This window comes from Coturnix japonica, chromosome 9, assembly GCF_054131305.1.
Source record: "Coturnix japonica strain WE chromosome 9, WE-NBRP24, whole genome shotgun sequence".
NCBI lineage: Eukaryota > Metazoa > Chordata > Aves > Galliformes > Phasianidae > Coturnix > Coturnix japonica.
In genome coordinates this window covers 27,933,618-27,947,463 of record NC_140671.1, presented here as the reverse complement: position 1 = coordinate 27,947,463, position 13,846 = coordinate 27,933,618, and the positions used below count along the sequence as shown (strand labels likewise).

The 13,846-nt window shown below is 43.9% G+C and overlaps 1 protein-coding gene across 2 annotated transcripts; it reads right to left on the bottom strand.

Moving 5' to 3' along the window:
* Window positions 1–80: 80 nt before the first annotated feature.
* On the bottom strand, window positions 81–13,813 carry EXOSC10 (exosome component 10). Of its 2 annotated transcripts, none has more exons than XM_015882703.3 (25): window positions 13,620–13,813; window positions 12,767–12,903; window positions 11,946–12,069; window positions 11,665–11,769; window positions 11,340–11,505; window positions 10,461–10,572; window positions 10,097–10,172; window positions 9,847–9,957; window positions 9,298–9,441; window positions 8,855–9,045; window positions 8,013–8,169; window positions 7,737–7,885; window positions 7,379–7,429; window positions 6,502–6,613; window positions 5,922–5,972; window positions 5,305–5,383; window positions 5,008–5,135; window positions 4,691–4,786; window positions 3,990–4,064; window positions 3,420–3,507; window positions 3,243–3,316; window positions 2,634–2,802; window positions 2,107–2,168; window positions 862–938; window positions 81–273 (listed from the first exon to the last, which is right to left on the bottom strand). In XM_015882703.3, the coding sequence occupies exons 1-25, from the start codon at window positions 13,785–13,787 to the stop codon at window positions 243–245; spliced, it is 2,733 nt and encodes a 910-aa protein (XP_015738189.2). In that variant the 5' UTR covers window positions 13,788–13,813; the 3' UTR covers window positions 81–242. The 2 variants fall into 2 exon arrangements, with proteins under 2 accessions (XP_015738189.2, XP_015738190.2); XM_015882704.3 differs by having other exon boundaries at window positions 5,008–5,090.
* Between the last annotated feature and the right edge of the window lie 33 nt (window positions 13,814–13,846).

Below are 13,846 nucleotides of genomic sequence, written 5' to 3'. Positions count from 1 at the left end.
AAACTTACAAAATTAGAAACAATGTGACATTGTGAGTATAATTATGAAGAACAGCATGAATATAATAAAAGCCAAAGCAATTAAGATGTTTTCCCTTTTGGAAAAAAAAAGGGGATTTTAATGGGCTTAAAAACATTTCTGTATGAAAACTGCTCATTGACCAGTATTTGCCTTTCCATGGTTACAGTCCTTCTGACTATTGTTTCCTTCAGCAGCAGCTCCCACAGCTCCCGTAACAAGGACTATCTCTTTGGCCAGTGGTGCTTGGAACCCCTGCAAAAGACAGTTACAGAAAGACTTTAAATCTTGCTCTAAATCCACCCAAGACTGACAATCTACAATAGCTTACAATGATTCTATTGAGAAAGGGTCACGATGCAGAACCTTTCTGCTTCCAGTGCAGCCCTTGTGTGGCACAGCTCTTTTATGACTAAAGAATTCACAAGAATCGAGCCCGGGAAGCTGAACATTAACTATATTCAGAACAAGAATATCCATATTTGGCAGTACTGTTATTTGTCTTCCCTCCGAACAAGACAAATGTCCTCCCCACCTCTGTCTATCTTTGTGGCCAAAGGAAGCGACTCCCACGTCTACTAACATAAACTTTTACCCCAACATTTCAAACTTTCCACCCAGAATTGTCTTTTATTTGCATTAATCCTAAGCTTTTCCTTTTTTTTCCCCCTCTAAACTGACATCATGCTGCCAAATGAACATAAGTAGCTGTTATGCAACTGCTTCCCATTAAACGTGCTTAAGCTCCCCCAGCAGCAGAGCACAATTGCTGTGTTCTGCCTGTGGCTCTGGGGCACAGGAATGGAAACACTGCCCTGTGATGAGAGCAGGCTGACAACACACCTATCAGCTTTCCCTGCCAGGTAGGACATGCTTCGGTTTCCAGCCGGTTGTTGAAGTTTGTTAGCTCCAGCAAATTTCTGCATGGAAGAGAAAGAACAATACTGTGAAGAGCAGACAAATACGGTCTATTCCACATGACGCACGTCCTGTCAGGACTCTCTTACCTCAAGAAACACTGTTTACACTGTGGGCTTTATGCTTTATGACTTATGTATATGCATGTGCACTGAATTCACTCGGACACATGCTGTTCTGCTGGTCTAACCACAACACGATAGCCATAATATCCCATGTACCCACCCAGACAGGGAATCCTAAAGGTCTAAAACTTTATTCTCCTACATTCAACTGTTAAACTGTTTTGTTGGCTTTTTTCCCTTTTGAAATGAAGTTTCCAATGACACAGCAAATTGTGCAGAAAACTCTATTCTCAAACCACCAGGCGTAAACCTGTTCTGCTCCTAACATATGATTTTAAATGAGTACCTAAGAGGCTTCCTGGAACCATTTGCCCTTCAGTTAAATACACAAGAAGGCAACACGTACAGGAAAGAGGCTGAAATGCAAGAAATCAGCTTTGGAAATTAATTGGTGCCCGGGCACCCAATGAATTCACAGATGGGCACCTATTATTTCATGCCTGAATGCCTACTGACGTCACGTCTCAGATGCTCCATACGTGAGCACTGCATATAGCAAGCCAGCTCTGCCAGAGTGATCTGTTCAGGAGCGGCACAAGAACTCTCCTCTGCTGTCCACTGACTGTTGTTCCCTTCATTTTCCCAATCAGTGATGAGAAGTTTAAGTTAATTAGCAATAAATTAAATCAGGAAAAAATTCCTTCCCTCAGTGGAGAATGTGGGCAACACCTGGATGTGCAAAGGCCACAACTGGAGTGACTTTGGGATTCTGGGGTGCCTTGAATTTAGTATTGCAATGTGAGGTAGCCTAAATGGTGTGCTGTATGCAGGAGGGTGTAGCTGTGAACAAAGTATAAAAGGGTGAGAAACAATGGAAGAGTGTGAGGGCCCCAAGAAAGCTCCTCCTGACCAAGATGAAGCTGTAATACAAGGCATGAGTTTGTGACTGGAAGCTGCACGTCAGCACCAACTGCTGCGAGGGAATATTCGGCACATCCCGGAAGAGTTCTCTTTTCCAGCAAAAAAAACCCTTTCCCAACAATTCCCCAGCTGGGTACACACCATCACCAACAGTTCTGTTACTTCTTTCATGACATGTCTGTACCTTGCCTGTGTGAACTTGTCTTGCAGGATCAAACTGTACTGACTGCTTCGATTTGCTGCTTCCTATGGGAAAGAAGAGAGAAGCCGTCACTAAACACTGTTAGGAAGAAAACTGCTCTTCATGGTGTATCTCTGATGGTAAGAAGGTTTCACTGCGGTCTCCCAAGCTAAAAAAACAGAACAGTCACTGCAGGACATAAGAAGCTTCTGAATAGATGCGTTATGAGGAGCTGCATCTCCTTTAACTTCTAGTTTCTTGGGCCCAATTAAACCAATGACTTGGAGAAGAGAAGCAAACAACGAATCCACAAACCCCCCACCTGTTCCCAAGTTTTGTTTCCAAGCCAGAAAAAGGATGCTACACTATGCATACCCCAGGCCAATTTCTTTTCATATTACTCCGCTGCAAGGTAAGTGCATTTTAGCCATTTGTACTGCCTTGGCACCCAGATTCACACAGCCTTCTCAGGGCTCAGCTGGCAACGTTTTCCACAGCCTGCAGCGCTGGAGCTGAGATCCAGATCTTACCCGCAAACACTTTGAAGTTGAACTTGCTGTAATCAAAGGGGGTAAACTGCTTCGGTGCTTCCAGCTCCTCTGGTTGCTGGGAGGCTTTTGGCCGTTTCTTCTCTGGTTTTGGCAGTTCTGTTCCTGTTTCACTCATGACTCTCTCCCTCTTCCTATTTGCTTGTTCCTGCTGTATAAACGACCCACAGAATGGAAGCAAGTTCAGGACAGTGATATATCTCTGTGCAGGCATGAGCACCAGCATGCTGATGAGCTGTTGGTGGACCTGGGCTTGTGACAGCTAGGGGCTGTCTGTGGCAATTACAGCGGGGAGGGAAAGCACTGCATTCTTCTCTGGGACCAAACTGCTTCCCTTCCCTTCCTTCCACCCCTCAGTGCAGGCACATCTCAGATGAAAAGCCAAACCATCATTTCATGGGATATTTGAGGCTGAGATCTGCTGTCACCCCACAGGCAAGCAAAGAGCAGCGGAGCTGCAGGAGCACAACACATCCCTTTCTGAAGACAGGAAGGGATGTGAAGATTTGCAGAGCACAGCTGCCAGGGGCTTGTTGCTGCACATAAGGGAGAACCACAGACAGGCTGGAAGAATGAAATTCAGTGACATACCATAGCTTGCTGACGAACAGACACAACGTTTTCTGTTGCTTCTTTGTATACCTTCTGTGCCTGGTCACGAGCAGCTAGACACAAACAAACGTTACTGTAGGAAGCAGGACTAAATTAGCCCCGAAATTAGAAAGTCACCGGGAAAAGCAGACACACTGAGGAGAAAAAGGGCTGTACCTGCCTGCTGGGCTGCTTTCTTTTTTGCTTCATCCCTGGATTCCTTCTGTACTTGTGTCTTACTCATCAACTTCCATCGATTGCTGATCTGCAAAGAAAAAAAAATTACCTGGCATCATTTTCTTTGAAGTTTTATGGCAAAAGGGAGTTTATAAACTTGCTACCACATGCTGGTCTTCATTAAGAGGACAAAAGATCAAATTGGATTGTAAAAGAGATTAAGATCTGCTGCACCAAGTGAAGTAAAAACTACAGGCTTTAAAAGTTCTGGGCTACAAACAAGCCCAATGAGAACAAAGGCAGACACAGACTTCAGAGGTAGTTTGTAGCTTCAACAGACCCAGACTACAGAGCAGAATGTCTCCAATCTCTAGTTCTTTGAAGGATAGGAATGCTACTCAAACAATGAGGTACTGATTTAGAAACACATCACGTTTCTTCAAGTTTATACTCTTTTTCTAAGGAAATAAAAAACCCACAAACATATATTGCTGGGGCTCCTGAAAGAAAATAGTCTAATTGTTTGTTTCTCTTCTGGTAACTGGCAGGAAATTTTAACTGAAGTCTTACTTCATAAATTTTGGACGATGGGTCAAACTTCGCAGACTGTGAGACATAGGCAGGATTCTGTTCTGAAGGCAAATACTGCAGAGAAGGGAAAAAAAGCATTTGTCTTTAAATATAGCACGTGCTATTAGCGCTGTCAGCTCTTTGCTACAATGCTATTTTAAATGTTCCAAACCAAATTCATGTGTAAGAAACACTCTTACAGGAAGATCATCTTTTGGGAAAATCAGAGTTACCACAGCTAGAGCCAACAACATTAAAGGAAAAACAATTAAACCCAACCAAACACACAAAACAAAACCTCCAACCACACAGCAGTTGTTTGTATACTGCATCCCAGTAATCTGCTGCTCCGTATCTGTTACAAATATTCTATTGTTCTTCTTCATTAGAAGAGTAAAATCAGCTCGCTAATTTCAGCCACAGAGATGAAAATGTGATGCAAACTAAGGAAACCTCAGGCTTGATAAACAAAAAGCACTACGAGAGGACTGTTTACTACAGACACAACTCAATATGTTTAGAGAACACTTCCACACATTTGTGCTGTGCAAAGACCACCTCCCAGTCCCAGCAGAGCTGTCACTATACCAAGGCCTGTCATGCAGCCTCGAAAACAGCACAGAGCATCCTTCCTTTGCACAGGGTGGTTTATCAACATCACTGCAAATATATATTGGGTTTTATCCCACGATGAATTTTACCATTCTAAATGGATTCTCAAAGGACTCCATTATACGCTGAGCTTTCTTCTGTGCAGTTGTTAAAACCTTCTCATTTCCTTCATCTTCATCACATTCCTACAAAAATACAGGGAAGAAACATTTACACAAATCACTGAAGAATTAATTTGCTGGCCTCCCAACCTTACTGTCTTGGTTATATCACATGCTTGACGATACCAGAAGCATTTCCATGCAGACCCCACCCCACTATTTCTTACACTACTACTACACATCTATACCACATTAAATATGTTTTCTAACACTTGAATGCTGGCTCTACCGCAGACAGTGCTTACACTGAATATGCTGACAGTGGCAGTAGCAACAAGGCATGCTGACTCTGGCTGAACACCCTGAATATTCATCGTTGTCTCACTGTCTGAAAAGAGAGAATCACGTTCCAAGACTGGTGCAGATGTAGATTCTACATGAAAATTGAAAAGAAGATGATTTCTTTATTAGATAAATATATATTGTACTGGTTTCTTTTTCATGCAATAAGATTCCACTGACAATTTCTTCAGCACTGCTTATCTTCCCCCTATCAAAGCCACATACTGTCACATCTATCACAGCTCATAAATCCAAATTACCTAAAGCAGAATTATTCTGAAAATCATCCATAGGAATCCGGGAACTGTCATGCGGTCCAAAGAAGGTATTCTCCAGCCTCTGCAGAAAGGTTCAAATGGCAAACACCATTAGTACACTATGAATCCTTATGATTTCAGATACTGCAGAGATACATCACAGAAAATTCAAAGGGTGACATTCAGAGACTGAGCATTTTTCAAGTAACTCACCTGCCAGAGCACAATGCACCTGGCATCAAAAGGGTGTTCAAGCAAAAACCCAGCAGCTAATGGAGGTGCTGTACTTTTAAAGCAGGAGGATAAATGAGTCAGCCTCAGAAGCCCATCTGAGACTTCCTTTCACAAGGACCTACCACTACAGACTGACACACACGCAAATGCCTGTCATCTAGAGTGTCTGCAGATGAAACCTTCAGTGCTGTTATAATGGTGATTTGTAAAATACCAATTTGCAGCTGCTGATGTTTTGGGTCTAGCACAGAAATCCAACACCAACATAAAGTGGAGAGATCTATAAAATGGACTAGAATAAACAATTTACTGGAAGCTAGAACGTAGCTATGTTGGTTTTTTCCCATGCTTAAGATGCAAGGAGACCAATATTATGCAAACACTACCTCAGAGTTGGAGAGAGATGTCCTTTTCTTGACTGTCGAAGCAATCTCCGACTAGAATGGGAGAGAAAGAAAGTCAGTTAATTGCACCTGCCCTATTTCTTCTAGGTTGGCTTCTCTTCTGATGTTTTCCATACATATATTACAAGCTGCTGGGTTAATAAAACTACATTCTTTCCTATTTTCCTGCAGTGTTTGCACATGGATACTTGCACAGAAAGCTAACGGTCATGCTCACAAACAGCCTTGTTTCACCCAAGGAAGAAGGCTGTACTAATACCAACACACTGAAAATGAATTATATCTAATGAATTTCTTAAATCTAGAGTTGTTTATTTCTTCATCACAATCGAATAAGATTTATGAATCCATTTACATGGCCTGCAAGTTCCACAAGGTGCAGTTGTTTCTCACAGGTCAATGTAAAGCATGATATAAAGATAAGCTGCTGCATGGGCAACTACACTGTGCTCAGTAATGCCCTGTCTAACATACAGCTCACCCTCACAGGTCATCATTCGGCCCCAGTACCTGCCTTAAGAAATGCAAGTGATGACTCCCATGTGACACAAGCTACTCCTACCTTGAGAAGAGGCATCTCTCGGGCCTGCTGAATGAGAAGATGCAGTTCATTAATCTGCTGTCGAACTAGCGGTGGGACTGGATTGCAGCAAGCAATGATACCCTGGGGCTCTCTAAAGAGAGATGAGAAAAATTCAGTGTGCTGTATTTATGGCTCATACGTTAAGCATTTGCATTCAAAGGATGTGCAAGTGGACACAACCGCAGGCCTGGCTGTGACAGAACAAGACATATCAGACCAACCTGTCAGTATATTCTCAGTGATGAAAATTATTGCTGTGCTCAATTTGTGCAGGTAAGGAGAACCCACCAACACAGCTCTGGACTCACTCCTTCCACCATGGTCTGGCTGTAACATTGTTCTTTTTTTACCCTTTTCAGTGTTTGTCTACTGAAGCTGCATCCAACCATGGACTTGCACTTAAAAGGGCATTTTTATCATTCTCAGGTGTGGAAAATTAGATGATGAGTGTGTCAAGTGTTCGAGAAAAGAAAAAAGGTGGATAAATTGGGTTTTGAAAGAGATCTGTCCCCACTCAACTCCCACTGGGAACCAAAAAAACAAACGTTATAGGGGAATTCTATTCTCTCTTGTTCTGTAATAATGTAGGAATCTCAGGGGCAGAAGTGTGATATACAGCAACACAAGGGAATGTATCAGTGCAGTAGAATCATAGATATGTATTTCTGAGAAGAGATTTGGAGCTTCTGGGGGAAAACCAGAATTTAGTTCTACAACAAACATGAAGAACTACATAGAAAAGCTGTACTGACAGCTGGAAGGAAGGAACTAACTACAAAAGAAATCACGCATTGGGAAACACTCTGGTAGGTGTATCAAAGTCAAACGAGACTCTTCAAGGATGAGCAAAACTTACTTGGGCAGCTCCTCTGCTATCTTCAATAACATATGATTTGGTAGCACGTATCTATAACACAAAGAGGCAGTGTGATGTAACACAATGTGAAGAACACATAAAAATACCTTCCAAGTACACAAGTCTGCCCCAGTTTGCAGTGCTTGAAGACAAAAGTCAATTAAGAAGAAATTAAGCAGGACTGGTCTAGATATGCATAAGAATTTACTTCAAACATAATCACGCTTCTGTTCTACATGCAAAAAGCAGCCTGAAGCAGTACACTGATTTCTACAGGTAACAGAGCGGCTCCCCCTCAGGGGTGGGAGCACAATCCAACACTCATTGAAGAGAGTATCTGTAACAAAAGCCTTCCTACCCTATACTCTCATCTTCCTGACGTGCTGTCTTGTCTCTCCATGCGAACAGCAACCTAAATGCTGCCAGCTGCTGTGTGTTGAGATGCTTTTTCTGCCTCCTGTAGAGCTCAAGGTAGGATTCATCCGAAAAGAGGGGCTTGATATATTTCTGGACAGGAAAAAAAAGAAAGACTTGTGATCAGTTATCAGATGACAAATGAAGTAATGGTTAGAGGACCTGATATCCTGGTAAGCCTGTGCTCTGATCCAGGTAATCCAATCAGATGGAGCTTTACCTTCAGGCAGATGTCTCTGCTGCGCTGCCACACAACCTTCAGCTGAGTGGGCTGCTCGTTGCCTCTCTCCCACAGTGCCTCCCTCATTTTATCATAAATGTAGAGCAAGTAGTGAGTGTCATCACGGGCATACTGAATCATTTCCTCGGGCAAAGGGCTAGAAAAAGAGCCAAAATTACACTAATGCATTTCAGGTGCCTCCCACCAGTTATTTTTCCTTTGCAGCACACATTAGGGCAAACTGCATCTAAAACATACTAACAGTAAATCCTTCCTTTTCCTTCCTGAAGGACTTGTTGGGCAACAACAATAACACACTGCACTCATCTTATTCAGATGACATCCTGTTCAGATGGACATCGTGACTGCTGTGTAGTTAAGCCAGACAGAAGTGCCTGCTATGGCACTAGTCAAGACCCTCGTCTTTCTTCAGAGCTGACAAACTATATCTGGGACCTCTGTGGTGTGCAGCTGATCCCCATAGCCAGGCTCACAGCACACTGCTCTATCTACCATGGGTGACCAAACATTTTTGTGGGGACGCTGACTTTCTCTGCAATACTGCAGTAGTTCAGCACTGTCCCCAAGGAATGAGCTTCCCAGAGCTTTTCATTAAACAATATTCCCACACCTTCCCCAAATAACTCAATTTCTGAAGAGACACAGAAGAATACAGCACTTAAAAAAACTTAAACCAGTTACAGGTAAATGCTGTGCCTGTTTGCTTTGAGAGTAACCTACAGCTACAGGGCTTGCAATTAGAAACAAGCTCCTACCCTAACAACAGAAACAAGGTTAAGTGCTACCTTGCAGCTCAGCCCCTCTAAGGGGTCAATTTTTACCGTATCCTCCAGTCAGCCAACTGGTACTGCTTGTCAGCATCCACACTGCAATACAGCTTCAGCAAGTGGTCCAAAGAGTGCTTGCCAAGATTGAGAAGACGAGCAGCTTGGTGAGTATCAAACATGTTCACCAAGTACAGGCCAAAGTCTTTCTGCAGCCACTCCACATCTGAATCAGCACCATGCAGGACCTTGTAAAGCAAAAGAAATTGAGGATAACATGAAGAACGTTTCTACTACAGGCTGTCAGTGCTGTGGGGTCTCATACTCATTTATCTAGGATCAGACTTCTTTTTTGCTCTGACTTTCACCATTAAGTGCAGGACTACCAAAAAATCAAACAAAAATACAACAACAGCAACAACAAATTAAACCAAACAGAACAACAATCACCAAAATCAAACAAAAACCACCAAGGAATTCTGGTGAATATGGCAACTGACCTTCACAATTGCTGGGTCTGTGAAGGTCTCATTGAGAATGCTCATGTCACTGCGCAGCTCCAGCGTATCGATAATGAAGTCTTCTGTTCGAGTGGAAATCTGCATCAGACACGTCAAGCCCAGGAAACTCCGGTAGGAATGATGCTGAAAAACATGAAGAGAAATATTAATTAGGATCGGCTGCAGGTTAAGACTACAAAACAAACACAGTCCAAATGAAGGAAGAAAAATGAACAGAGATCTTCTCAAAGCCAAGATAATCAGAGCACTCACTAATGCAGCACACAGCATGGGCAAAACTAAAAACAAATTCAGTATGAAGCGTGCAGCCATCACTAGCACTGCAAAGCTCAAAATACTGCTAGTGTTTGTTTCGGGCCTCTAGAAATAGAGATATCTGACAGGTCATGGCCACAAACTAAACGTGTGTAAGAAAGCACTAAAAGCAGGATAAAGAGGAGGCTACAAAGCAGCCTAGAAGAACAGAGCAGTTTCCTAGGTTCTAAGAGCATACATGTAACTTTTAAACAGCAAACACAAACTGATTACCTCTAAGTCCAGAGCAAACTCTTTACAGTTCATAAGCTTCTCATTTAGTTCTACCAGCTCATCCAGTGTGGTGATAAAATGACAGGGTGTTTCCTTGATGGGTCTGTACATCTGGCAGAGGAAACCAGTAGGAATGGTAAGTTCTCTGTCCATTCCTGCTCCAGATCCCCCCCACCCCTCTCCTCAGTTCTGAAATTCGTCAGGACTGTAAACTTATTGCATCTGCTCATAAATTAATATGGGCACCAACCTGGGGTTCTGGTTTCTGAAGAACTCCATCTGGTGGAGAAAAATGCTCCAGCTCATACTGGTACGGATGAGCAAACCTATGGAAAGTAGGAAAACAGGCACAAACTAAATTTCAGTCACAAAGGCAGCGGACGGAGACTTCTGAGAGCTAACGGCAGTTTCCCTATTGAGTAATAGCTTCATCTCTTGTTAAAGATTAGGTTTAAAATAACTCCAGATGACTAAAGCAGATCACACACAACACAGTGTGCAGACACAAACACATGCAAAGCTGTTACACACATATGTCATCAGCACAAAGGGACCATACAAGTGCACGTTCAGCAGTGCACTCCAAGCACCTCGCTGTTGGTTTAATTTCTTACATGTCTTGCTCAGTTTGCTGCGTCCTCTGCTGGTGAATGAAGTCTGCCAAAGCAGCTGGGACATCCAAATCTTCAGGGCGTTCCTTTCGTTCCCGTCCGCTTTTTGTGAGGGCTGAACAACCAATATGGAACAACTGGACCAGGTCCCAGACATTATATGCTCACAGTCTACTAATCTCTCCCCTCCACCCACCACAGCACCCTTCCACAGTCACAAAGCATCAAAAACTTATTAATTTAGACCTACAGCTTTTACTTCCAGCTAGATTTGCGTCTGCAGCTTCAGTGATAACCCAGTTAATGGGTCTGAACAGGATGCTGTTAAGAAACATGCAAGGTGGCTCTGCTCGAGAGCTTGGAAAGAGACTGAGAAATCTTCAGAAAACACTTTCATTCATTCCCGTGCTCTAAATTACATCCACATCAGTGCAGACTCGAGGTGAATCAGCAGCAGAAATGTGACACCTTGCTGAGATGAGATGTTTCACTGGCAGCTTTGATAAAGCCAGATCTAATCGTGTATCTCCTTTTCTAACTTATTAGGAAAAGGTATCTGTAAAGTCAAGCAGACTTACAGACCAAGCAACAAAACTCCTCCTGCCAGGGGGACTCTCATGGAAATTCAATGGTGGCAAAGAGAAGCAGCAGAATATCTGTTGGGAACAGATTAGTTACTGTATACCAACAAAAAGATGTCGTATGCTGACCAAATCTTACACTGCACATACATAAACAATGGAGTCACAGAGCAATCTCATCCAAATAGTCAACATCTGCTCCTGCTTGCTTTTACAGTCAATATTTCCTCTTCTGGATTGTCAGGACAGATTTGTGTCAAACACTCTCAACTAATTACCCATCAACAACAAAAAAACTTACCTTCAGCCAATGGTTTCAAAGCATTTGGCTTGATAAAAAGCTTAGGTACAAAGGGAGTGTTGGAATTGTCAATCTTTTCTCGAAACTTAAGCTGCGGGCGAGAGATATTCTTGGCATGAAGCAGTCGGAAGGTTTCAGACTTAGATCTTTTGTGGTATTCTCCCGCCTATTAAAAAGAAAGCAAACCAATATGACTTAACAGATGCCTTTCATTCACTGGCCCCACTACTGTGAGAAAAAGGAGGTGAGTGAGGACACATGAAAACTACTGAAATCCACTGGAAAACTGAGGTATCAGTGCTGGGAAAAAGAGCAGCAGCCTCACCTTGCGGTTCCAGCTGGAAACGATCGTCTGTGGCACCTGCAACCCAGCAGGAAGGACAGGCTGCTGGTTTTTGTTCACTCCTGCTGCTTCATCCAGTAAAATACCCTAAATTCCAGGAAAAGAAACCAACAAAAATGAAAATCAAACACCCGCTCGGTTACTGTACTATGCTAAACACTAAACATAACTGCAAAAGCATTAATAGTAGAATTATTTTAACAAAAAGCACTTGTGGTACCTGAATACCTTATACAAGTAATGTTAAGGAATGATTTGCTCACCACTCTTTCAAGAATGATGTCATTGGAGTCAACCAGCATATCAAACTTATCTTCCAGCTCCGTGACTTTGCTGCGGTCTTTCATGTGGCTGCGGCAGCCGTGGTACTGCATCACCCTGCTCATGCTTGCAAGAGAACAGCACAGTTATTATGGATTTAAGCAATAATAATAACAACAATGATAACAATTAACTGAACACTGAACCATACAATTCTTCTCAACTTTCTACATCTTAGAAGTTTGCAAGCAGATCAAATGTAATACTTATAATAACATACAAAAAGCAAATGTAAGAAACACCTACATGGTACTAAGAGTTATTTAGTACTAATAGGACTGATTTCTTTATGAAACAACTTTCTAAATCACAGAACTGTTTGGGAGGGACCTTTAAAGGCCATCAAGTCTAACTTCCTTGCAATGAACAAGGACACCCACAGCTCCATCAGGTGCTCAGAGCCCCTTCCAGCCTGACTTTGAGTGTGTCCACAGATGGAGCATCACCACTTCATTACTCTCACAATAAAAAACCTTGTTATATCCAGTCTAGATCTCCCCTCTTTTAGTTTGAAACTCATTCCTCTTGTTCTATCAGATCTGTCCCCTTCTTTCTTATATACCCCTTTAGATACTGAACGGCTGTTCCCAGAGCATTTCACAACAGTCCCCACTCGCAGTTTGTTCCCATCAACACCATTAAAGGCAACTCAGCTAAAATTCGACACATGACCTAAAACATCCTTTTTTACCACCAACCAGCCTGGAGATTCCATAGAATCCCGTTTGGACTGGCAGTTGCCGGGGCTGTGATGTCTCCTTACCATTGCAGCAGCCGATGTCCCTGAGCTGCACAGTACGCCCTGAACCCAGGGAAGCTGCGGTAGAAGTCGTACTCATCGCCAGGCTGGGGCAGCCCGCTGGATGCCTTCGTGGTGGCCACCATGGTGCCGAGGGCGTGCTGTGTGAGAACACCGTGTTAGTGCCCTGCTGCACACAGTGCTGACAAACCTCCATCCCTGTGTGTGTGCGAACAGTGCGGTTACATCCAACACATCGCAAGGCCTTGGTTTGGTTGGGTGTTTTTTAACATGACTAATCACAGAATCACACACAGAATCACAGAATGACCCGGGTTGGAAGGGACCTCAAGGATCATGTAGTTCCAACCCCCTGCCTGGCAGGGCCACCAAACATACACCTTTACTAGATCACGTTGCCCAGGGCCCCGTCCAACCTGGTCTTGAACACCTCCAAGGACGGGGCATCCACAACGTCCCTGTGCAGCCTGTTCCAGGGCCTGACCACTCTCCTAGTGAAGAACTTCCCCCTAACATCCAACCTAAATCTTCCCTCTTTTAACTTAAAACCATTTCCCCGTGTCCTGCTATTGTCAGCCCTTTCCAAGAGTTTACTCCCCTCCAGGGTGTAAGTTCCCTTCAGGTATTGACTAAGTTGGCAGTTGTTTCATTCACACCATCTCAACAGGTTAAACAGAGTGAAGGGCTAACAAAACCACGCCTGTCGTGCCAGGATTTACGTTTAGAGAGAGGTTTATCAGCACAGACGCAGATCTGGGCTTTATTTCAATGCCAACCACATCACGGCACCGAGTAACCGCACGGCCCGGCGGGAGCTGTAGTGCACGGCCCCTTCCCGCCTCACCCCGCCCCGCACCTTCACGAAGGCGTCCACGTCGTCGAATCCCGGCAGCACCGTGGCCGTGGCCGGGTTCCCGTCTCTCTCCGGCTCCTCGGGCGGTCCCCCCGTTCCCCCTTTGCCCGCTTGGGCCGCGCTGCTCCCCGCTACCGCGCAGCCGTTCCCCTCAGCCACGGCGGCGGCCATCTTGCCCCCTCAGCCACGAGACGCACGGAAACTCTCGCGAGAGCTTCAGGGCCGAGAGA